The sequence below is a fragment of the Peromyscus maniculatus genome, chromosome 8, assembly GCF_049852395.1.
Source record: "Peromyscus maniculatus bairdii isolate BWxNUB_F1_BW_parent chromosome 8, HU_Pman_BW_mat_3.1, whole genome shotgun sequence".
In the NCBI taxonomy this organism is placed as follows: Eukaryota; Metazoa; Chordata; class Mammalia; order Rodentia; family Cricetidae; genus Peromyscus; species Peromyscus maniculatus.
In genome coordinates this window covers 30,117,595-30,143,183 of record NC_134859.1, presented here as the reverse complement: position 1 = coordinate 30,143,183, position 25,589 = coordinate 30,117,595, and the positions used below count along the sequence as shown (strand labels likewise).

Genomic DNA, 25,589 nt, shown 5'->3' with positions numbered 1-25,589 from the left:
CCACCTTGCTGGCCCATCTTAAGCCTTCTTATCAAGATAAGGTCTCACTCAAGGTGGCCTAGCTGTTCGGGTGCCAAGGTAGCTGGAAGCCACGGAACTCAGGCTTCTGAGCGATGCCTTCATTCTCAAATGAAGCCAAATCACAGTTTGCTCATGTAAGGTGCAGCCCAACAGTCCTCCGAGCGAGGACTTGTTCCTGCTTCCGTTCTACGAGTTCAGCTAGGATCACGGGAGAACAAACTGCTTTCCCAGTCACACACTTCCCCCGCTGGCATTTCGGGGTCCTTCTGTGGACTCACCTTTGGAAGAGACACTGTGGGAGGCCGGGGAGGCTGAGAACCAGCAGTAGGTGGCTGCAGCAGGGAGGTGCCTCCTGGCCTGGGAACGGTCCTGTGGCCTGGCACAGGGTTCGCTGGGAGTGCCTTCTGGGGTGGCCGAGGTCTAGAGAAATCCTGGAGGAGGCAAGAAGTCTCACTTGAGGGGCTCCTTTCCAAAGAGAATATCTCTACTATCTCACGGATCAAAACCAAATAACTTACATACTGGATGGTTCCATTTTTAAAGAACTCACATGTGGGGGATAATATATTTACATACTAAGAAAAAAAAATAAGACCTTTTTGAAAAACAAGTTGGCTGTATCTACTCAAATTAGAGAAAGGGACATGGCATGTTTGCACACTTTTAATCTCAGGAGGTAGGAGCAGGTGGATTTCTGTGAATTCAAGGCCAGCCTGCTCTCCATAATAAGTTCCAGGCCTGCCAGGGTGATATAGTGAGGCCCTGTCTCAAAACTAAAATAAATAACTAGAAATGGTCATTTCCCGATGTGAAAGCCCCACTTCCTGTTGGCCACATTAGAGACTGTTTGCATAGGTGCACAAGGATAAGTTGCAAGGATGTCCCCTGTCCACTGTTCATAACACCAGAGAACCTAGAAACTTCCAAAATTTCCACAGTGAGAAAAAAACAATGTACAATTACACAAGGACCTGGGCTACAGCAGGTACAAAGAGCAAAGCAGGGGGGTATGGGCCAATGAGGACAGTGAGCTGCAGGAGAAGCTGAAATGGAGCCCACAGAGGACAAAATAAACCACTGCATCGCTGACTAACATCAACAGAGGTAAACCGCAGACAGACCGGAAGGGGCCAGAGCAAGCTGACAACAGAGGGCTATCCAGAGAAGGGGTCTAAGGGGGTGGGGGTGGTCCAGAAAAACAGAAAGAGTAGTGTGTGTGTGTGTGTGTGTGTGTGTGTGTGTGTGTGTGTGTGTGTGTGTGTGTGTGTACCTAGACAAATTAAACTTTAAGAACCCTGCCAGGTGGTAGTGGTGCACGCCTTTAATCCCAGCACTTGGGAGGCAGAGGCAGGTGGATCTCTGAGTTTGAGGCCAGCCTGGGCTACAGAGCGAGTTCCAGGACAGGCTCCAAAGCTGTACAGAGAAACCCTGTCTCAAAAACAAACAAAAAAAATGACTTTTTTGTTGTTGTTGCTACTTTGTTTGGATTTTTTTTTCTCGATAAGGCAAAATTTCCCTTATTATTACCTAACCATATCCCTAGCACATGGTACCCCTAAGCCATTTTATTTTCATCTGTTTCTTTCTTTTCATATCCTTTACCCTACCAACCTAAATAACTGATCAGGCTTTTGTTTTCTCTCTCTAGCCATCTCTGACTAGAACTAGCATGCAGGCAGGAGCAGGGTGCTTTTTCTGGCTGGTTCATGAAGCCATTGCAGGCTTTTGGGGCAGCTAATACTCGGGAAGCAGTCAATTCAACAAGCACATATATAAATGAGCTATTCAAATCTCGTAAAATAGATACATATTTCTGTGCTGCTCGAATTTTTAACTGTAAAGAATTATTATTGCTGTTGTTTTTGATTCGGGGTCTTTTCTACATAGCCCTGGCTGTCCTGTAACTCACTGTGTAGATCAGGCTGGCCTTGAACTCACAACAATCCACCTATTCTGGCCTCCAACGGGCTGCAATTAAAGGCTTGCACCACCATACCTGGCTATTTGTATTATTTTTGATTATGTGTGTATGTGAGTTTATGCCTGTGTGTTCAGTGCCCTTGGAACTCACTGATGTGGGTACTGGGAACAGAACCCAGGTCCTCTACAGTAAGTGCTCTTAATCACTAAGCAATCTCTAACCTTGCTATTCAATTTCTTTAAACAAATATGTGCTTCTATTTTGATTGGAAAAACGAAATTTTCAGGGTTGATCACAGCCTGCCCCCAAAGCTGATGAGATTTGAGAAAAGCCAGTTCGTTAGCCTGCCTGAGAGGGGCGCTAGTGAACTCCAAGATAGGCATGGGGCAAGTGTGTAGAAGGCAGAGCATTGCAGAGTTGGTTTTCCACACGAATGACTCCTCAGAGCAAAAACTGAAGCTCAGAGAAGAGAAGTCAAAAATCTCTGAGACCCAAAAGCCACACACTTTAGCTCTACCCTTTCCAGAAGGATGCTGATCTTGGGGGTGGATGGTGCAGGATGGAACCTAGACCGCACCAGAGAACTCACCAGGGAAAGACACTGGGATGTGGGCATTGGGTCACAGTTGGGAAGCTGCACAGTGAGCCCTTGGTGGTTGTTATCTGCATAGGAGCCTTATCAGAACTTCTGCCCTGAGCTTCTCAGCCCTGAGCCTCCCAAAGCAGCTGGTTGGATACCACAACCTGATTCTTGGTGAATGACTAAGCAAAGCCAAGACTTAACAGAGCAGAAGAGAATAACCTGCTGTGAGCCAGGAGAATGCGAACCTGCTGAACTGCACCCCTTCCCAAGGCAGCAAGGCAACTTGACCTAGAGCGTCCGTCCACATTCACAAGGTGTACATCCCTGAGCATGCTCAGTTTAAGGTCGTGATTTACAAAACTAATGAGAGCAGGCACATTTAGGGGCATGCATAGATAGCTCCATGTCATGGACTAGTAGTGTGTAAAATAATTAGGTAGGAATGAGTCTGGGTATGCTTGGTTTGGGATAACTTTGGGATACATCAAGTCAGCCTTTCCCCTGCATGGATTTGTCCATCACACCCTAACCCCCCGCCACACACACACACACACAGGACTTTAGGAGCAGCAGTTTCACAGCACAGAACCCGACTTCACACCCTCAGCTCTGTCAAACCCTCACCACACCATGCCCTAGGGACCATACCAAACCTTCACTTCCCCCAGAGGTTGTTGTGATCGGATTCCAGGCCCTGGGAACTCCTTTGGACCATGCCAAAAGAAAGGAGTCCCCCTAAGAACAAATACACCGTCAGTTCTAGAAGCCACCAAGCTGAGCCACTGCCTAAGAAACATGTATGTCTTCACTGGGAAACTTCTACCAGAGTAGACATGCTAAGCAAACAAGCCACGGGTCGCTCCAAGTTGTGAGTACCAGCTACAGAGGAGGGGGCCAGTCTAGACCTGTCACCTCCCCGGAGACCCCTCAGATAGGCAAGACATCAGGGTGCACCCTTCGGTAATACTCTTGGATGCATGGGAGCTCACTGGTAGGTACACTTTGTAGGGGTGGGTACAGTGAGAGACACAGGGCACACAGCTCAGCCTTACAGGGTAAGAGAAGCCCCTCGGGAGGAGTGTTATCTAAGGTCCCAAGTGAGGGCGAATAGGAGCTGGCCAAGCAAGGAGACGTGGGTGCGTAGGAGGCAAAGCATCATCTCCAATGACCTGGAGGGGACAAGAGCTCAGGGAACTGAAAGAAGTTAATTCGGGGTACAAAGTGGGTGGAAACCAAATAGGAAAAAAAGCACCATGTGGCTGAGGGGCTGTCCAGGGAAGATGTTTCTTCCTCTTGCTGCTGAACTCCTGGAATCCCATTGGCTTCAGCAGCACCAAGAAAAGATGGTCAAATGCATCCAGTACACCATCCCGGCCTCCCGTGTCCTGTTACGGGCAATATCCCCAGCCCAGGGTTGCTGAGACCCTACTCACCTGGGACAGTAGGCAGTTCGGTGCAGGGGGCATGGGCCGGCTTGGGGGCGGCCTCCTGGCTGACTCCTTCCTTTCTACCTGAGCCCCAGTCTCTGGGGAGCTCCTGGCAGCCCTGTTCAGATGTGCTGGCAACGGAGCAGGTGGGGATTCAACGTGCACGTAGTCTGGAGGGGGCCGGGGAGGAGGGTGGGAGGGCTTCCGGAGAGTTTCAGGGGTGTTGGTCACCTGTATGGAGGAGACAAGGGACAGCTGAGATGAGGAATCCTCTGTGTGTGTGTCTCAATGGGGTGACCAGAGCCTCATTTGAGGGCAGGACAGAAACGCTGACCTAGTCAGCCCTTCAGATCCCAGGCTTCCGAACCGACTGACGTGTCTCCCAAGCCAATAAAATGGCTTTCATTGCCAAGCCCATGGGCACTCTTAGGAAGACTAACACAGATCAAAGGAAATCAATCAAGTTCAACGGTGCAAAGCCCTTACCTTTCGCTTGCCCTGGGGCGTCTGCAACTTGAAAGTTGGGTTGGCATGGCCAGTTCCACCACTCTGAGACACCCTGAAGGGACAGCTGGAAACAAGGAATAGGGGACATGGAGGAAGGAGATGTTCAGGGCTGTGTGTGGACTGAGCTCCTCTGGCCCAGGCCAACTGACAAATCTAACCCTTCTCTGGAGACAGTAGAATGACCCTCTCAAACCCACCTCCTAAATAGTAAACAAGTACACACATGACCAGGGGAGAAGCCCAAGGAAGGGATCGGCCTGCCTCTGTCCCCAGAAAGGAGACAGAAAGTCTCCAGATCCAGAAGGATCCAGAAGGATTCAGGGCAGAAAAAAAACATCCCTTCCAGCACAAGGACATTTATAACAGAACTCTTGAGACTATGTCCATCAATATCATTTGTCTTCCTGGGCTAATGTCTAGCTATCCCTGTGACTGACTTTAGCTTGTCACCCCTTTCCTGTTCCCTCAGTTTGCGGCTCTTTAACCAGGTGGAGGAAGGGAAATAGATTTTACGTCATAACCCAAATTGAATTGTCTGAGCACTTCCTATTGAGAAGAATTCACCAGTGATGAGCAAGCTCAGTAGAAATCACTTACAGCCGTGATCTAATAATGTCTGCCATGGCGACAGAGCAGGACAGAAGGGGTGAAGGTGGCGTGTCCCCTGTACTCATCTTCCCAGAATTAGACCCATCACCACCAACTGTTCCACAAGGTTTCTCCGATCTAGAGGGGGCCCCCAAGCCCTTCGGGGCACAGCGCCCTGTCCCACCTGAACTGCTGCCGCAGTTTGAAGGGGAGGGCCGAGGGCTTGCCCAGTTTGTGGCTCTGTCTGTAGCAGTGGAACAACAGCAGGAGGACAGCGAGCAGGAAGAGGGCCGAAAACACCCCAGCTATCACGGGACCTACGCCTGCCAGAAGAGAGCACACGAGACGGGATCAGAGGCTATTCTGGCGACGGGAAAATGATGCAGCCTTGATACCTCTTCAGACAGTTGATTTGCATTGTATTTGTACAACTTATTTTAAACACACACACACACATACACACACACACACACACACACACACACACACACACACACACACACGTACACACACTATATACTTATTGGGGCATCAACACTAGCTTAAAGAGCCAGGCCCACTGGCTTTTCTAGAAAACCCCCACAATCATTTCTTTCAACTGCGGAGATTCTCTCCAAAGCAGTTCAGACGGTGTCTAGCTTCCAGCTAATGGATTTTCATAAAACCAGCCTGCATGGCGATTTTCCTGGACACAGACCAGTGACAAGAAGATATTGGCTCAGACACTTCAGGACTGGAACTCTCACCCTCGACCCTCAACCTCACAGCTGGTTCCAAAGCCACCTCAAAAGTTGCATGAATTGTAAATTTAAATATGCAAAGTTCACTTGCGTCAATGAGGTTCCACTCTGCTCTATTTTACATATTTGCATTCTTCCTGCTTGTCTGTTATTTTGTTTGTCTTTTAAGACAGTGTAGCCCAGACTGGCCTAGAACCCAACTGTGCAGCACAGATTGGCCTCAAATTTTTCAATTTTGCAATTCTCCTGCCTCAACCTCCTAAGTGCTGAGATTACAGGCAGGAACCACCAATCCAGTTTTTAGCCTTGTATTTTTTTTTTAACTACTTTTGCAATTATTCAAAGACAGAGGAGTTTGGAAACCACAGGAGTAGAGGCCTTCAGACTTGCCCTAACAACTATAAAACTTGTCCCATTTCTTAGCCTTTATTTAGCAAAAGGCAGAATAACCCAATACAATGCACCCAGGGCTGTGATCTTATTTCAAGTGTCCCTAGAAGGACTAGTTACTAGTTACTCCCGCAAATAAATGTGACTCTCCAATGACCTAGAATCTCCCTTGATCTCTCTTTCTCTCCCAGTAAAAGGATGGAAAGGCAACTAAGCCCAAGCCACGTAGGAGCAACTGGCTTCCTCCCACTTGGCCTCTTCTTCTTGGCTCCCTCCCTGCAGAATCAGGAGAGTGAAGTCAACTTAACTTGGATTCAGTAACGGGCAACTCCAAACTACGGCCCGCAGGCTCCATATATTCCAGTATTCCTATGACTACAGCCCACCACATTAGTAGACAACAATGGCATATTGCAATGTCCACAGGTTGGAGGCTCCTGCCAACCAACCACCCATCCCCATGGTCTCCATGGCTCTCACAAAGGCAGAACACTTACTCTTGGGGGGCAAAGGACCACTGTCAATGCTGCCGCCATCTCCTGGGGTGTTACAGAAAGGTGGAGCCCAGCCATGGAAGCAATGACAGTTCTGGTTGTTGTTGCAGACCTAGAGTGAGGGGCCGCAGATGTATCAGCACCCAGGAGAGCTGTGACTTCCCACAGGGTGCGCCCCCATGACACAGACACCCAGGAACCCAGACCTCGGCACACGCACCCCGTGACCATTGCACTTTTTCCCACAGCCCTCAGTCTCGAAGAAGGAGGTGTTCCTGCACTGCCCCTCGAAGCAAATCTGCAGAAAGGGAGAGCAGCCATGAGTAGAGCAGCAGGGACATGGGGGAGGCTTAGGACAGGGGAGTTTCGTACTTAGGATAAATGGGAACCCCAAGAGGTACCTCTTCCTCTTACATATTATAGTGAGAAACACAAAGAGCCTCAAAAGGCAAGACAGTGAGTAACGAAATTCTGCTATCACAGGAAACACTGCTAAAATGTTACATCCAACAATTAGGACATGTTTATAGTCTAGTATTATCTTGATTGTATGCTATCCAAGAGTGAATATGTACTAACTTCAGTATTATGTCTGAAATAATGATTGTGGCAGGAGCTTCCTCTGTGCTGGGCATCATACCAAGTGTTCCTATGTTTTTATAACTTTACTAACACAAATATACAAGATGGGTGGCATTATTTTCCTTGAGTTTCCCTGACTCTAAGGCTACTTCTGTTTCATGTGATAGCTAATGGTACAGATGATAGTGGTGACTCCATTTACATGTCTAATCCATATGGATGGATGCCTGTGCGTGGGCACCTGTGAGTGGGCACCTGTGAGTGGGCACCTGTGAGTGGGCACCTGTGAGTGGGATGCTATTGCTCTGGGAGCCGAGCACCTTCCTCCAGGGCCCACACTTCTCCATTTCTGTCTCTATCTCGGTTTCTGGGGGAAGTTGGGGAGGGACTCACATGGTTGTGACCACACTTGGTCCCAGTCATCACCAGGCCTGGGTCCAGCATGTCACCTTCCCCTTCCTCCTCCTCAGGACCCCGGTAGACATGGGTGCCCCGACAGTGGATGCGCCTCCCATTCAAGGTGATGGTGGTGTCAATGGAGACCGCGTTGGATTCCAGGGGCCGGGCCTGGGTGCTCTGACACTGGATCTTCCCACACTTGGCATCCCTGGGCCGGGAGAGGAGACAGTATCAAAGGCTGGGGCAGAACTGGGGCTGCAGAGTTTCAATGTCAGCCAAGTCAGCAGGCTGAGGTGGAGGAGGGCAAAGGACCAGAGAGTGGGCTGGGCCCCAGCGTAGAGACCTGAGGTAGACCCAGAAAGGGCGCAGGTTCCTTGTCTCTCAGACCTAGGCCAAGAGTTGAACTTAAGATGCCGTAACTTCAAGGATAACCTCATGACCTGAGTCCTGTCTGTCACTTTATGCTCATCACACAACCATTCACCCAGATGCTCCAACTAGGAGCTGGGTCTCACTCTGACTCCCCATTCATTCTTCATTGCTCCCGGGGTTGAGGGTTGAGCATTTCCACCCCTGTCAATCTTCCCTCCTACACAGCTTTCCTGACTCCTGTAACTACCTCCTGCCTATCCTGACCCGCCAGACACCGAGTCCCCTGACTGCATCGCCCACGGGGGGGGGGGGGGGGGGACCAGGCTCTTCCAGCAATGCCTTTAGACCTCTCAGGAGCTATCCTACTTTCCTCTGCTCATGCTCATTTCTCATGGCCCCTCTCCTCTCCTCCCCACAAACTGTAGCTTACTGTAGCTATCAGCTTGTCAAGTGCCAGGTTTTCTCTAACCTCTGCCTTAAACACTCTTTTTCACATACCAGTGTGACTCCTCACCCTGTTCCTTTAGATGAATGCTACAGAACTCAACCAAAGAACTTGGGGGAAATGCCCAGAGCCATTAACTATTACACTGATTATCACATTGCTCTAGACCAGTGTTTCTAACCTGTGGGCCATGATCCCTTTGGGGAATCGAATGACCCTTTCACAGGGGTCCCCTTAGACTATCAGAAAACACAGATATTTACAATACAACTCATAACAGTAGCAACTGTAGTAACTCATAACAGTAGCAAAACTACAGTTATGAAGTAGCAACATAAATAATTTTATGGTTGGGGGGGTCACCACAGCGTAAGGAACTGTATTAAAAGGCTGCAGCATTAGGAAGGTGGAGAACCACTGCTCTAGACACTCAATATAGCATCTTGTATGTGGTAAATTGGCAACAGTGGTGGGAAGGTGAGTGGATAAATAGACGAGCCAGTGGGTGGCTGGAATAAACGAATCCGAGATGGGTCTTACAACAGGACATAATGTTAGTACTTCACAAAAAATGGTCCCAAAGGGCCATCTCCTGCCCTGTTCTTTTTCTTCTTTCTTCCTTTCCTTTCCTTTCCTTTTTTTGACACAGGGTTTCTCTGTGTAACAGCTCTGGCTATCCTGGAACTTGCTTTGTAGATCAGGCTGGCCTCGAACTCCTAGAGATTTGCCTGCGCCTGCCTCTGAATACTGGTATTTAAAGGCCTGTGCCACCATGTCCAGCTACCCGGCCCTGCTCTAAGCGAGTCCCCAAAGCAACCTCGATCAGCTTCCTAGGAAGCCACGCTCCCCACTCCTCTTTTTCACTTCCTTCGAGCCAACTGAACCGAACTGTGCAGTTTAAAAGTCAGCCGGGGGGCTAGCCACGCCAAGCCAGGTGGGAGAGAAGAGGCCAGAGCTGGGATCACTTGTTCAGTCTTCTTCCCCGGGGTCTGTGCTGCGGTCCTCACCTGGGGCTGCACTTCCTGTATTTGCCATTCAGGCCCTTGCCACAGTTCCCATAGGTGTCTCCAGCTGCATTCACCCGCTCAAAGCAGAGATCGAGGGCAGGCCGGGCTCCTAGGTGTGAAAGAACCGCCTGTCAGTGTGAAAACCTGCCAGAGGCTCCCAAGGGCAGGGCTAGCCTTGGGCAATATGACACTTCCATATTCATCAAGACTAATTCAGAGAAAACATTTTAGCTTGGTTTTAACATTTCAGTGAAGACGTGTACCTATGGCAGTTGCATGCTAACCCTGCTTGCTAATGAAAAAGGGCTGTCCTATTTTTGGCCTGCAAAAGATCAGTTAATAATCCATGCCTCGAACATTAAAGAGCTAGAACATTATCTTTGGAATTTTTTCTTCATATCCACCCCGTTTTCTCTCTCTTATATCATAGAAAAACATACTCCAGGGCACCGAGGATGCTGTTGCTACAATTAACGGCAATGTAATAAACCTATTTGAAAATATCTTCACATCCATAAGCAAGTACAGTTGGAGGCTGTTTTTGAGTAGTGCTAATTCCCAGCTTCTGAAAATGGTGGTATATTGAATCCCATAACTGAATGTGGGGGGCGGGGGAGATCAAAAATGCAAAATAGTGACGAGTTTCTGAATGTGCAATGACCAAAAATTAGTTTAAAACAGAATGTGTACTGAATCCAAGGTGTTTCCGGCAGAGCTCACCCACAGTGCATCACATGACTTCGCTGTGTCTATGGTTCTCAAGACACTTGCACACTTTGCACACAACCAATGAATGCCACTGAACCCCTCAGCTCAGACTTGAGGCTACTTTATATTATGAATGGCCATGTTTTCACTGTTCATATGCTGTCTCATGCAGTGGGTTAATTAAGGAAAACAAAGACTTAATGTTTTCCCTACTATTATACCTTAGCAGTTAGACATCAGATTAATGTTAATATTTTGTTAGGAGGTTTGGTTTATAAAATTACTGTTGGAATTGCAGACTTGATTTTCTTTTTAAAAAACAAACAAACAAGTAAACAAAAGAAACAAAAACACTAGCTGAGTATAGTGCCTGCCTTTTAATCCCAGCACTTGAGAGGCAGAGGCAGAGGCAGGTGGATGTCTTGGAGTTGGAGGCCAGCCTGGACTACATAGTACATTTTAGGCCAGCAGGCAAAAAAAATAAAAAATAAAAATAAAAAAAAAAAAAAAAAAAAAAAAAAAAAAAAAAAAAACAGTGAGACGCTATCTCAAAAAATAAAAATCACTAAATGAATCATGATTTGGAATTAAAACAGAATTTCCAACAATTTCTGGTAAGGCTCTAAACATACTTTGATAATTTTTGTACCACATATGGATGTGAGTTGGTGTTCCCATCACTGATAACTAAAAAAATCACAATACTAATCAACTCTACAAACTGCTGAAGATGCTCTATGTCCTGTACCATCAACTATTTAGCCAAGATTTAATTCTTTATGTAAAAATAAACAAGTACATGCATTTATTCAAGTGTAAATTTGTTCTGACAAAACTATATAAAAGATTATTTTAAAATAAATTTCCTTATGATTTATTATCAAATGGTCACTGTATATACTATTTTTATATTTCATGTCATATAAAAACTTCTCAGAAAAAGAAGGCTAAGTGGAAAAAAATTTAAGCCGAATTTAATTATGGGACCAGAAAGTGGCATTAAAAATTTTTGCTGTCTCTAAACTGCTTTCTACAGGGGTGTCTGGTTCCTCATACCCTCCACAATACCATGTTATGACAGTTGTTGCCATTATTATAGCACTTGCTGTCTTTGTGATCGGATACATGAAAATACTCCACTTCGTGGTAGTTACAATTTGCTTTCCTTCAATATGTCTGAGGTTAAACATCTTTTGTAGCTTAACAGTCGTTTGCATGTTCTTTTATTCTCCATTTCTGTTTCGTTGGTGTGTGTGGGAGTATTGATATACAATATCCTATTAGAACTAAAAGCCTCGAGGAACTAGGAAGAATGCTGTCACCTGGCTGCCCCTGGCTGTCTCCCTTAAGCTAAGAGAAGAGGCGGGTATTGAAGATGTTCTGAAGCCAAGATGCTCGGCCATGCTAGGTGGCCAGTGGGGAGCCTGGCTCAGAGGGGGTGGGTGGAAGAGAACATGCTCTCCAGGAGGGTCCTTACCAGGTCCCCACAGCTGCTGGCACTGTTCCTGGTAAGTGAGGCACATGCCGTTGTAGCAGTAGGCCTGGCCACCCTCGCAGGGGGTGCCATCCATCTGGTAAAAGTTGGTGGGGCAGTGGGGCGACTTGCCGGTACAGAACTCGGGAAGGTCACACTGTCGCACCTGCTCGCGGCACGGGGTTCCAGGAGCCACCAGCTGAGGTGAAGAACACGAAGAGAAAAGCAGTCACTTTCTTCCCTGCCCCTCAACCCTTTCAGCCAAGAGCTCATCAGCATCTCCTCCTTGGAACACAGTTTTCCATGACCTTGACATCACAGCACTGATCACGTGGCTTCGTTAGCTCAAGCCATCCTTGACCTTTTGATAGGGACAGTGACTGAGCACCTTCAGAGTTGTGTCCAAGAAAGACAAACGCAATTCACTTCCTTTTCACAGCAGTCTTGGGAAGCAGGCGAGAAATAATATTTATATAACAATTTATAGTTTGCTCAGTGCCTTGGCAATTACAGCTACCTTCATGCAGCCTCGCTTAAGTGTCATTAGGAATTCATTTAGTTTGCATGGCAGTCCTATATAATTCAAGAACTGAAACACAATCTAGTCAACATCTCATGGTATGTGGCAGATCTGTGCCCTGATATGTGCACATACACGCATGCACAAATGCACATACCCACACACAGGAAGTTGGAATTCATGTAAGTTTTCAATTCACAACATTCTTGGCTTGTTCTTGAAACTAGACTCAAACTCATTATTCAGCGCAGACTAGCCTTCAACTCATGGCAATCCTCCTGCCTTAGCCTCTGGAGTGCCAGAATTATAAATATGTCTCACCACACTAAGCTTGGTCTCCAAACTCTTCATCAACAATACATCCCTGCTGTTAGGCCAAATGTGAGGTTGAGTGTTAGCCAAATATTTATCTCATCTGACCTCACAATGTCCATGAAACAGATATAGCTGCTTATCCCATTTTGCACATTAAAGAACCAATCAACAGCACATTTGGGAAAACAGTAAAAACCAATTAAAAACCTTCGACTTGAGCTTCCCCCAACAGTGTGTCTAGCATGAGCCAGTCTACAGACAGACAGACAGCTGAACCTCAGATGGTTGATGAATTCCCCAAATGCACACAGGCAGGGCTTGAAGTCAAGGAATCCTTTGCGAGGCTCAATCTGAAATCCAGGAGCTGAGTGAATGGTCACTCTATGATTACTCCTTAGCCTTCATGGGAGATTTGAAGGACTCAACCCAGCACAGCCTCTCTGGGGCTTCCAGGTCAAAACAAATGGTGTCCAAGTTCCCCCGAGCCAGGCAAGGACACCTATGGCTCAGAATAAAGCCCTCCTTTGATCTCAGAAGACCATGCTACCCACTGTTGGAGCCCACCAAGGTTTCCTAGTGGCTTTAGCCAACAGGACTGCTTAAGAGGATGATTGGGCCATGGGCCTGGGTACCAGGTGTTTGGAAGAAAAGATACACAGAAATAGAGGAAGGTAAAAGCCCAGAGGCAAAGGGTAGATGGGATAATTTAAGAAAGCTGGCAAGAAACAAGCCAAGCTAAAGCCAGGCATTTATAAGTAATAATAAGTCTCCGTGTATATTTATTTGGGAGCTGGGTGGTGGGCCCCCCAAAGAGCCAAAAGAGTAAAAAAAAAAAAAAAAATACCAACAAAAGCACAGGTTCTACCATAGGCCACCCTCCTAAACCCTGTATCTAGAACTTTTGATATAGGCTGAAACACAGTCATCACCCACTAGCCTGTCATCTGAAAGCCTGAGGCAGGGAAAGGGGCACTTACCTTACACTGGTGACAGCAGGAACCATGGGCACACTCGGCCCCTTCCTTCAGAGTGCAGTTAGAGGCATTGCAGCAAGGGTTTTTACATTCCTGGAAGGCAACAGACAGCTTTGGGACTCAGCCCAGCAGGGGGCACCCTTGCCACCTCCATCCCCAGCCTTCCTCACGTGGCCCTGCCTTCTGCTCCCTAGAACTCCTCACTAGAACATCACTTGGCAGCTCTTCATTAAGGTAATGACTATTTACCACAGAAAAGACACAGGTGCACCATCTTTGGAGAAACCACAACTTAGATGGGACTACGTGGTGACTCTGGGTAGGTATTATCCCGTAATTATGAGGTCATACCGAGCTTGCAAAATCCTAACATCCACGCTGCTCCTAACAGAGCTCTCTCTTTGCTGAAGGCCAGGGCTGATCTTTGCTTTTAGTTCATAGTTCTCGGTCTTTTACTGGTTATTTTATTAGGAAAGTTACAGGGTTATCTTTTTTAAAAAAAACAAGGCCTGAAGCCTGACAATCTGAGTGTGATCCTTGTGTTCCACATGGTGAAAGGGGAAAAAAACCTCTCTGACATTATTCTCTGACCTACACACGCATGCACACGTGCACACATGCGCACTAAATAAATAAATGTAGAACACCAAAAGAACATCTCGACATAGAGATGTTGACACCTCAAGTCTCACAGCCCAAACATCACTTACTGTTCGCCAACCCCTCAAGCACGGGCTAACATACACTTTCTCATCCTTCAAAACACGGAGACGAAACCATCTAGTTCTGCTTTTCTTGTTGTGTGGCGTGTTTCTGATAAAAATGACAGAACTAGGGTGTATGCTCTCCACACTCATTCTGAAGCTCTGTAGGAGGAAAAGTCTATCCACAAAGACTTCTGCTTCTCCTTCCCACCCTTCCAACACTCCCTTTGAATCTCCTCCTCTCCAGGCCTAACAGTGAGAGCTTGTTATCTTAAGGTTCACGCTCATGAGCTCATCCAGCTGTGTGGCCTCCCGAGTAAATTCAGTGCAGCTGGAAGGCCAAAGACACCATCTGGGGCTCCTCTGGGGAGGAGGGAACCTATGTGCCCTGGAATCATGGTTTATGGCTAGAGCAGTTGCTCACAAGGACTCCACCCTGATCTTGGATATGACTGTGCTGACCACAGCTGCAAAGGACATAGAAATGGTCCACTTGGGTAGACTCACTGTCTACATCTTACACACAAAGGGTCTGTGGTAGTCATGTGTAAGAAATGCTGGCCACTAGGGAATGATCCATCATATTGTCCTTTCGATGTTTAAGCTCTGAAAACAATGTCTCTCTAGCATGGCCCTGACACTTACCTCTTCCTCCCCACAGTCACATTCTTCCCCATCTTCCAGGTACCCGTTGCCACACCTCCGGCCTCCATACAGCGTCCTGGTGTCTGGCATGTTAGAGAGGCACATCCCACCTCCAGACTGCAGATACCTGTCCAGTTCCCTCCTGTTGCACCAACTGAACACTCTGGGGAAAGGGTGCCTGGCAGAGAACAAAGAGCCATTAGCAGAGAGTTTAAACACACCAAACAGCTTGCTGCCCTGCCACCCATGAGGCTGACTTTACCCCACACATGCCCTGTGCCCCACCAGGACATTCACCAATACATGAACTTAGAATTCTGTCATCCTGAATCACGAAAAGATAAGCATGCCATATGGTTACATTTTTCTTATTAAAAATTTAAAAAAAAAAAACAGTTGAGAAGCAGAACAGCAATTTCTGTCCTTTCCATGGGGGAGCTAGAGCAGGTAAAGGGTAAGAAGTACATTAAGACAGGTTTCCACACTGAGAGCTGAACAGAACACCAGCCAACTCAATGCCAGATGGGGATCTATTTTCTCATGACAAAAACCAGAACCAGAAAGCTTGAGATCACGGGTTTAATTTACTCATGGGCTAAAGGGCTGATCTCTGTTCTCCAGATAAGCAAACTCCATCAGCCAGTATACAAATGTGTGGTCTCTACCACAAGAGTATGTACGAAAGCTCCCAAGTCGCCTGCTACGGTGAAAATGAACCAAAAGTGTAGCAGTTCCCCTATCTACAGCTTTGCTGCCCATGGTTTTGGTTACCCACAGTCAACGGTGACCTGAAAATATTAAATAGAAACTTCCAGAAATGGACAAGTCCTAAGTGTGAAGTGACTTTTATTATCATCACTGTTTTAAATGTTCTAGTTTGAGTTAGTGTTTTTCACCTCACACTCGGCCTACTTCATAAATTAAATTCAACATAGGCCTGTGTAAGAAAGTCGCACAGCTGCATAGCACAAACTATAAATATGGGGAAACTGCTGTAGTGTATGACAACATGGGTCTGCAGAGAGACCCCGGTAAGGCCCTGCCCTTAATTCTCACCAATTAAAGGTTAAATACCAAAGGTGTCCTCCAGTACTACAGTATGCCCCAAGAAATATGCTACTAATGACTCACCTACTACAGTGTGTGAATAACTTGAAAACAGATTAGAGCAGTAATGACTGTAACTGTCAACCATTTGTCTACAGATACTCTACGGCAGCTGTTCTCAACCTGTGGGCCGTGACCCCTTCGGGGTCACAGATCAGACATTTACATTACGATTCATAACAATAGCAAAATTACAGGTATGACATAGCAACAAAATAATTCTATGGCTGGGGGTCACCACAACATGAAGAACTGTATTGAAGGGTCAGGGTCGCAGCATTAGGCAGGTTGAGAACCACTGCTCTGTTGGGATTGGCAAAGAAAGGGATGGACTTAAACTATGAACACAGAGGGATTTGAATATGCCCAAGGGTCTGTGTCCCACATGTCACCACCATCCTTTTGGTGTCACAGTAGTTGAGATGTGGTAAGCAAACTCTAGTGCTACCCACAGGAAAGCTGCGTGGAACCGCCATTCTCTAGAAAGCATAAGTGGACCGACCCCAATGATTTGTAATAAACATTCTACTCCAATGCCTTCTGGGGAGGGGCTCGAGTCCTGAAGAACGCTATGATGTGTGCCAAGTACAGACACAAAAAGATAAGCTCTCCGCTTTCAAAAGCTCTAGTGTAGAAAATCCACCAGAGACTCAGCAGTCTTGCTCATATTCTTCACGGATTCCCCGAGGAGTGGGTAGATGGGCCCCTTCTCTTCTTGTTCTATAAACTAGAAAGTTCCCAAAGAGGCCTGGAATACAGCAGTACTGACCACGTTGGCATGGAAAGACCAAGGGTTGTGGTTCTGATCAAAATAGGGCCTCATAAAGCTTCCTGTGGTGGTTTGAAAGAAAATGGTCCCCAAAGGAGCTGCACTATTAGGAGGTGTGGCCTTGCTGGAGGAAGTGTGTCACTGTGGGGGCGGGCTTTAAGGTCTCTTTTGCTCAAGCTTCCCTTAGTGTGACTGTCAGTCCACTTCCTGTTGCCTACAGAGATGTAGGACACCCAGCTCCACCATCTGCCTGCACGCCGCCATGATTCCCATCATCATAATAATGGACTGAACCCCTGAAACTGTCAGCAACCCACCCCAGTGAAATGTTTTCTTTATTAGAGTTGCCGTGGTCATGGTGTCCCTTCACAGCAATGAAAACCGTAACTAAGACACTTCCTGAAGAACTGGGCACATGGGTGTGGTAGCACATACTTAAAGCCCCAGATACTTGGATGACTGAGGTGGACAAATTCACAAGTTCAGGATTAGACTGGGCAACACACTTTCTCATGTGCACTCTCAAAAACAAAGATGTGTTGACTCCAATTTTAGTGCTGAAAACCACAACAAAACGTAACTCCATCTAGTGCTCTACCAGCACCAACCTGCTTCAAGGAACTTAGTGTCCCACAGCACATCACTGTCTTCCTCAACAGTTTAAAATTTTCACTGGGGCCACCTAAGAGGACTGCTTGGGTCACACTGACCCTGTAACTCTCCCCTCCCTCTTCTCCCCACCTTCACCCTTCCGGCTGACTCACCCAGTGGCAGCTGCCATGATGCACCCGCCATCGGCTGCACTGGCAGAACAGCAATGTGCAGAATCATGGCTCATGCCAAAGTTGTGGCCAATCTCATGGGCCACAGTGGAAGCCACGCCAATGGCATTCTCAGAGTGGTCCTGTTCAGAGAAGAGTTCAAGTCAAGGTCAGGGTTTCATTTCCACTTTCCATGCCCCACCTCCCTTTAGGTTTTTTGTTTGTTTGTTTGTTTGTTTTTATTTTGTTTGTTTGTTTGTTTTGAGACAGGGTTTCTCTGAGTAGCCCTGGCTGTCCTGGAGCTCACTCTGTAGACCAGGCTGGCCTCAAACTCAGAGATCCTCCTGCCTCTGCCTCCCAAGTGCTGGGATTAAAGGCGTGCGTCAACACTGCCTGGCTTGCATGCCTTTTCGTTACCTGAGCCTGATAGCTCTCACCGGTTCCCCTATTGCTGATTATATTGTTTCTTTCTCTATAACTTGCTATTAACGAGTCTAAAGCCACTGTCCTCATCAGGAAATCACATGCTCAAAAGACTGTGTTCCCTGTGTTCTTAAAAGTTGCAGACTGTGAATGACCTGTTGATGTATCTCTTGACCATCCTTTTGACTTGAGCAGTCGCTACACGTAGCTCACTGTTTTCTAAGAGCACCCATGCATAGCCTGGAGAGCGTGTGATCTTAATCATCAAAACAACAACAAAAAAACAACATTAAAAAGAAAAAACATAAAGAACAAGTAGAACTGTTGTGCTGATGCGAACCTATGGTCCCCGCTAACTGAGAGGCTGAGGCGGCGGGAAGGTCATTCGAGCCCAGATGCTTGAAGCCAGCCTGGACAATGGAGTGAGACCATCTCAAAAACCCAGAAAGGAGAACAAAAGCAGCAAATAGGATATTTATACCAGGCATGCTGATGTACACCTTTAGTCCCAGCACACAAGAGATGGAATCAGGAAGAACAGAACTTCAAGGTCATCTTTAACTAGATAGCAAGTCTGAGGCCAGCCTGGCCTACACAATGAGTCCCAGGCAAACCACAGCTACATAGTCAAAGAAACAAAAAACCTAATTCGCCTAAAAAAAAAATAACTAAAAAAAAATTCACCAAGTCAGAATTTCAAAAGACAGAAATGTCCTAATTGCAACTCTTGAGGTTCTTATTTCACAACTCGATATCTAAGGACTCAAGACCCGGACTAGAAATACTTCCACCTTTGTTCTCTTCCCCGAGTCCCTGCTCTTACTCCTCCAGTCCATGGTGTGGAAAAGTACATGAGAGATCTAGAGTTCTGTTTATACAATTGCTTAAAACCCAATATAAACCAAGAAGAATGAAAATTTAGCATCCTCAGGATATAATAACTTCATTTGAAACATTTGCTCTCTTTAATGTGTTTTTCGTCTGCAACTATAAAGATCAAATTGGTTTTTCAAAGCTGGCCTCCTATCTCGGGAGTCACAGTCCCCTTATGCAGTACCATTGTATTGTCGGAGACTCACCATGCTGACACCTCCAGACTGGTACACAGAGCACATAGCCATGAGAGGGGCCAAGCCAATGGTGGTCCCTTGAAAGGACCTACCCCTGCAGGAAGGAAAAAGACATGTAGTTCAGGTGGGAGCCGAGAGAGCTGTTCCCCTGGGACAGGAGTGAATGGCTACCAGGCTGGGCACTGACCCCATGGACACTCCCAGATTGCTCCTAAGGGCATGAGCCTGGTAACCCAGCCAACTGGACAACTTTCAGGATACCACACCTCTGATTTCCTCTCACTTACTCCCTCCTCAGTAGCACAGAAGAAAGGTCGCTTCCCCCTCACAATGTGCCCAAAGACTCTGAAAGGAAGAAGGCAGGGCCTGAAAAGCTGTGGCCCATTCCTGATTCACAAAACGTGGCCAGAGGCAGGAGCAGGGGGGAAGGGTGTGGCGCAGACTGTGCTGTCCCAGTGAATCATGTCCACTTCCACCGGTGGCGTGTGTCCGAGGGGCAAAAAGTGGGGATGCTGGGTAGCAGCTGTGGGGTTGATGTCTCATCCTCAAATCACACAGGGCCAAGGAAACAGCTGCGTCTCTTTGGGAGCCTCACAAACCACAGCTGGGTGCAGGGATGAGCTGTTTTCGCCTCTGCTCTGCAATGCTGACCCTAACGTGTCAACAGCCAGCTTCGGTTTCCCCCAGTTTAACATATCGCTTGCTCTGTTGCACCCAAACAGAGGAGGCAAGGAGGAATAAATGGACGTCTAATAAATGTTTGATTAATCATTTCAATAGCTACCAAACTGTACGAAGCCGTACTTGTTAATTCACAGACTTGCACTTGGCTCTGGAGAAGCCCTACTGTAAACAGATTCAAGGTGTTCCATCCTAAAGTTCAGACGAAATGTTTCAGTCAACAAAGATGTGCTCAGTGAGTGGACGGTCCTCATGTGACCACTCGGGTTTTACAGACAAGTAAATACTGGAAATCCCAGTTGCTATGAAAGCGTAAATTAAAGTATCAAGGTTGAAATGACTGTTGACTAGGCTGTGTTCAAGGATAAGAAGTAAAAGTGCATTATCTATGTGCCTTTTGTTGTAACCACTGCAAATTACCCTGGAAGGCCAATAACCTTTGGTGGGGCTGTCACCTACCACCCCGACTCAACACCCTCAACACCGTCCTTGGCCAGCACTTCTCACCAAGCTTCACCAAGGTCCTACAGTTTGCTGCTTTGACCACCCCCAGGCACTTGGCCCTGAGATGCTTGGAGACCCACGTGAAGGACCTGAGGACTTGCCACTGTGGTGCTAAAAACATCTGTTTCAGGCTGTCAGCTGTGACCGAGAGTCATCCACTCCCCTAATAGACGCTCAAGTGCCTCAGCTGCTCAGCTGATTACGGGTGAGGCTCATTTTCTCACATGGATGGAAACACGTCAGAGGACTATTATCATTCTTAGACTTTTTAACATTTTTTTTTCAAGGTGTTTTGGGTCTGAAAAATGCTTGGTTATCTAGCCAGGGAGCAAGGGATCTCTTGCACAACCAATATTCACCCGTGGGAAAGAATGGGTGAACTTAGTATCCCTGTGGCAGGCAGAGGTTCTGCAGCCAAAGCTGATGCAACACAACCAGAAAGGACTACTTACGTGATTAGCTGCGCATTGTCGTGGCTCTTCTGGGCAAGCAGCTTGCGCCTCCAACTAAGAAAGGACCAAAGGGTAGAGTACGGGTTTTCTGAAACTTCACACTTATCTCCATGCGTCCACACCTCCAAGCCCACGAGGGCAATCCGGATGTTCAGGGATCGGTAAAACTGAAAAGACACAGAAAAGCCAGCTCTTCTCATCACCCAGCCTTTGAGCTCAGAGTCCGTCTGCTGGGATTGCTCTCTTGCCACTGGCTCCAGGAAGAGGGAAATGAGATCTTCAGAGAGATGCATTCTGGTGGTCAAACTGGAGTGTCTTGCCTTAGAAAACACTGAGGCAAGAAGAAAAAGGAGGGAGAAGCATCCCAACCATCAAGGGTTTTTTGTTTTATTTTTGGTTTTTCGAAACACGGTTTCTCTGTGTAGTTTTGGTGCCATTCCTTCATCTCGTTCCGCTCCGTAGACCAGGCTGGCCTCGAACTCACAGAGATCTGCCTGGCTCTGTCTCCCCAGTGCTGAGATTAAAGGCGTGCACCACTGCCGCCTGGCCCATCAAGGGGTTCTTTAATGATCTGACCTTAATGCTACTGAGTCAGTGACTGTGTATGTTATATGTGCATGTGTCCTATGTGTACACATGTACACATGGAGCACAAAGGTTAGTGCTGGGCCCTTGTTACTCTCCACATTTCTCACTGAAGCAGGAGCTCATTGATTCAGGCTGGCTGGCTGGCTGCCTGCCTTATGAGGTCCAGGGGTGGACCTGTCTCTGTCCCCTAACTCCCCCACCAGCCACATTGTTACAGGCACATGCCATCATGCCTGGCTTTTACACAGGGCTAGGAAAGCAGCTCCTTATGCTTGCCCAGCAGATACTTTACACACCAGGCCAAAACAACAACAACAAAAAAACCCTCTTGTGTACACAGAGGCCACAAAAGGATAGATGACCAGCTAAAAATAATAACGGGGTCACCACTGTTTGCCAAGCACTTTTCATGAACAAGGCAAGTACTGAGGCTCAAAGAGGTTAAGAAATTTGTCCAACGTCTCAGCAAGAAGACTCTGGAACCGTGATGAACTCAGATTATACCCTCAGGGCCCTTGTGACCATCTGCTGCTGAAGAGCTGGGTCATACAGTATATGATCTGTATACCATAGATACCATAATATACTATACACACACACACACACACACAGTCAGATCCTTCACTTGCCCCTGGACACCGCAGTCGAGATGGGCTCCGGATTGCATCTTGTGCCACATCCATCATTACAGAGAGCCCAAAGTTGTCTGAATTTGCTTCACTAAGGAGCGTTTTAAGGAAGTGAGCTTGGCTTTTCTTACAGTTAAGGGAAAATACTGTGGATTGGGCTCCTGATTCAGCACATGCGTGTACTTCTAGTTTTAGTGCCAAAATGTTCAGTCTGAGTGGCTGGCTCAGCAAGTTTCAGAGGTGCTGATGTGCCTCACCCCCCCTCCCCGGGGAGTAATTAACCTCCTGTGCTGGGAGGAAGTAGAGGCTTTGAAGAATGGACCATCCAGCAAGGCAAGGCGAGGGCTTCCTCCAATACCTAGGGTCTAGGGTTACCTTCTTTTGCACATCTTTCCTCTTTGCTGTTGTTTTTGGTTTGTTTGATGTGTTTGCTGACACACCACTTCCATTTTTTCAATCAGTGCCTAGATGTAGGCCCTTATCATCCAGTGCAGGAGAAAAATTCCTAAAGCCAGCCAGCCAGCCAAGCCCTCCATCTCCCTGGCCTCCAGGACAATGGTTGATACACAGGTAACAGTTGCATCAGCTTCCGGTATCCCAGCCCCACCCCCAGGGAAAACACATTTTCCTAGATGTTCAGTGTTTGGTTATATGATCATGGAGACACTATTGCTGCTGAAGTAGGAGCTAGAGAAAGGACTCTTGCGTGTCCCTAGTCCCTAGAATCCTTCCCTCCAGGAAAGGCTAGTGTTTGACTTTTACCTGTTACACGCCAATGAACTGTTTCCACAGCTGTTGAGGCCGGGGGTGGAGGGGGGGCATACAAGGCTGAGAACTTCCCCATCTAATGACTTCACAGCAAGCAAATTTGCATTGTAAGCCCTGAAAGTTCAATTTTTTTGTGTGTGTCAACGGCTGAGCCTCTCTCCAGCTCAAGATCTGGGACCCAGGAACCTCTAGCAGGCCAAGAGTCAAGCCTTCCAAGTTCTACAGTGTCCTGAAATGGTTATCAGATCCTCAAAGAGCCCTGTGACCCAGGGGCTGAGTCTGTAGGTCAGGGGCAGAGCACTTGCTTTGCACTCATGAAGTCTTAGGTCACCAACACAGCCCCTTCTCCAACCCCGAAAGGAGGCACGTGACCAAGGCTTACTTTTTAAAGTCCACACTATTAGCCTGTGGAGAGGAGCTGTTATTGCTTCGTTACCTCCTCTGCATTTTGTGCTGGAACTTGCTTTTACATAGAATACTTCCGGGTCTGAGAACGCCCTGTTTAGTGCAGCTCAAACCTCTGCTAATTTCCTAAGTGCATGCTGTCAATCACCCTGACCACGGACACAGCCATTTGTCGTCTTCCTAGAAGAGGGAGCGGATCCTTAGACAGTTTCACACAGCAGCTCCAGACAGATGGCATCCCGACTTTTAAAGATCCTTCTGGTCCTGACCCACTTCAAACCTTCCTACGTCAAAGGCTTTCACCTGGAAGGAACTCCTAAACACACATCCTCGAAGCTTTCTTAAAGTAGGCTCTTCCTTGCCCAAAGTACCTCAAGAGCCACTTCAGATGTGAGAAAGGTCGGAGGGGGCTGTGGGGGCTGCGGCTGTCTACTGCTGTCTGCTCCCATCTGACTTCTACATGGGCAGGGACGTAAGATCTCATTTTTACGGATTCCATCAGAAAACTATACAAATAACTGGAAGCCACTGATTGAAGACAATGCTTGTGCTTTATAAATTAAAACAAAGCCCCCAAATACCCATACAAACCACCACCACCAACAACAACAAAGCTCAGCCCCAAGAAGCGGAGTGACTTGCCTCTGGTTTACAGTCAGGGTATAGCCATGCTTCCCTCCCCAGCATCGATGGCACAGAACATTCCTTCAAGGACCTGCTGGGGGTGCCTACTTCAGCAACAAGCTCAGATATGTGTGACTGCCTGTCCCACAGACCGTCTGAGGTGCCACTACCTCCCCCAGAAAGCACACCTGGTCTCACCTTATCAACATAGTTGGCGATCTCCATGAGCTTGTGTTTGGTGGCATCCTGGTCATGCCGATTCTTCTGAAACTAGATGGGACAAACAGAACCAGGTGAGACCTTCCCACAGCTTTCATTGGAGGGCCTTTCTGGGGCCCGGTTTCTTGTCACTGAATGTGCTCTTACTCTCCTGTCTTGGATACACAGTCATTTTTAGGCAGTGGTCCTTCCCACAGCTCACCGAGGGTAGGAGCTGATGGAGATCCCGCTTGGCATCTCCATCTCCCAGCTCAAGGCAGCACATGGAGCAGACAGTTTCTTCTTCTAGCCCTTCAGGTAAGTTTTATTTCCCATGCTTTAAATTATAATGCCTTTGGCTAACTCACTGGCTAGTCAGAAGAGGGACTGGTCTCTTTGCTCTGTTTATCACCCCAATAGGAAGCCACTGTCACACATCTTACAGGGCTTTCCTAGATGTGGCCAGTTAATCCTGGTCTGATGGTGAATTACTCTATAGACAAGCTGCTGTGCTAAGCACAAAAGGGGGATATGAATGTGACATGTTGACCCCAGACTACAGGAGCTTCAACTACAATGGCGAGAAAGCCAGAAATAACTACAACGATAGACCCTGTACTAATGAGGTACACGATTTAAAAGAGCTAGGAAACCCCCTGAGAACTTGAACAGAATAACTGCAGAGGAGAGCCATGCAAATGTCCCCTAGAGGTGACAGGACCATGTGTCATCAGCAAACAGGTTTTGCCTTGCACTCCATTTCAACTGAAAAAGATTCTGAAACTTCTATAGTGAAAAAGATTCTGAAACTTCATCATTGTGAAGCCAGATATTGCTAATCAAGCATAGGAGAGAAGATTGTGCTGTACTCAATTAGAATGTCTGCCCAGAGTTCCAAGAGGAAGCCTCATATTTGTCACTTCTGTCTGAAAAGGACAGACCTCTTTCTTTTACCTTCAATAATGAAGTAAGGAAATCGTCAGGATGTAAAGATAAAAAATTTAGAATTGTAACCTCCCCCGCATCCCCAAATGACAGACATGCCGTCTGCTGCCATTTTTACACCAATTTTGAATACTAGTGAATTTACTGTTATAACTGTAGGTACTATGTCCATTCAATTTCAAGCTATCACATGTTTCCTTCCAACCCCTCCACCAGAATACCCAAAGAAAAATAATAAACAGCCAAATAAAATACCCCAAAATACTTGATTGGCAAGGGCTGTGTCCCAGCTCTGGTACAGAGAAGTATACCATTTTCCTTTCTCTTGTTGATTCTAGAACATTCCTTGACTTCCTTGGGACTGTCACTCACCAGAAGAGAACCCCATTGCTAGCCTTACCTCATACAGAGTACAATTCTAGGACCTTGTTGCATAGACCTTTGCAGAGTGTTTAATCTAGAAGTTTCCATTTAGGAAGGCTTCCCGGCTTCTAAACTAGCCCCGTGGCAGATTATTTCCATTCATTTAGTAAATATTTATTAGAGCATCAGCATGAGATTTCAGGCTTCCAAATATATTAATCCTACCCTCAAACAGTAAGGCCCAATAAGGCCACCATAGTTGAAGCAGTGTATCTTGTTTTCCAGAAGATTCTGGAGCAGCGGTTGGCAAGCTTACTCTACAAAGCACCACAGAGTAAACATTTTTAGGCTTGGTGGACCACATGGTTGTGAACCGCAACTACTCAGTTCTGCTTAGTGGACCACAGCTACCCAGTTCTGCCTTGGTGGCTGAGAAGCTTCCAGGAGGCCATAAACCAAAGGGTGTAGCTCTGCTCCAGTACACTA

General features: G+C 47.1%; 1 protein-coding gene across 1 annotated transcript in view; it reads right to left on the bottom strand.

Annotated features, from left to right (window-relative positions):
• Nucleotides 1-25,589, bottom strand: part of Adam19 (ADAM metallopeptidase domain 19) — an 86,621-nt gene that overhangs the window by 4,183 nt on the left and 56,849 nt on the right. Inside the window, exons 8-22 of the mRNA XM_006997378.4 lie at nt 23,796-23,867; nt 20,584-20,750; nt 18,956-19,040; nt 17,457-17,596; nt 14,817-14,994; nt 13,471-13,560; nt 11,662-11,857; nt 9,477-9,585; nt 7,647-7,860; nt 6,892-6,969; nt 6,675-6,783; nt 5,232-5,370; nt 4,439-4,523; nt 3,959-4,183; nt 300-452 (exon numbers count right to left, since the gene is read on the bottom strand). Coding sequence (XP_006997440.1) covers nt 300-452; nt 3,959-4,183; nt 4,439-4,523; nt 5,232-5,370; nt 6,675-6,783; nt 6,892-6,969; nt 7,647-7,860; nt 9,477-9,585; nt 11,662-11,857; nt 13,471-13,560; nt 14,817-14,994; nt 17,457-17,596; nt 18,956-19,040; nt 20,584-20,750; nt 23,796-23,867 — 2,040 coding nt within the window. The remainder of the gene's footprint in view (nt 1-299; nt 453-3,958; nt 4,184-4,438; nt 4,524-5,231; nt 5,371-6,674; nt 6,784-6,891; nt 6,970-7,646; nt 7,861-9,476; nt 9,586-11,661; nt 11,858-13,470; nt 13,561-14,816; nt 14,995-17,456; nt 17,597-18,955; nt 19,041-20,583; nt 20,751-23,795; nt 23,868-25,589) is intronic.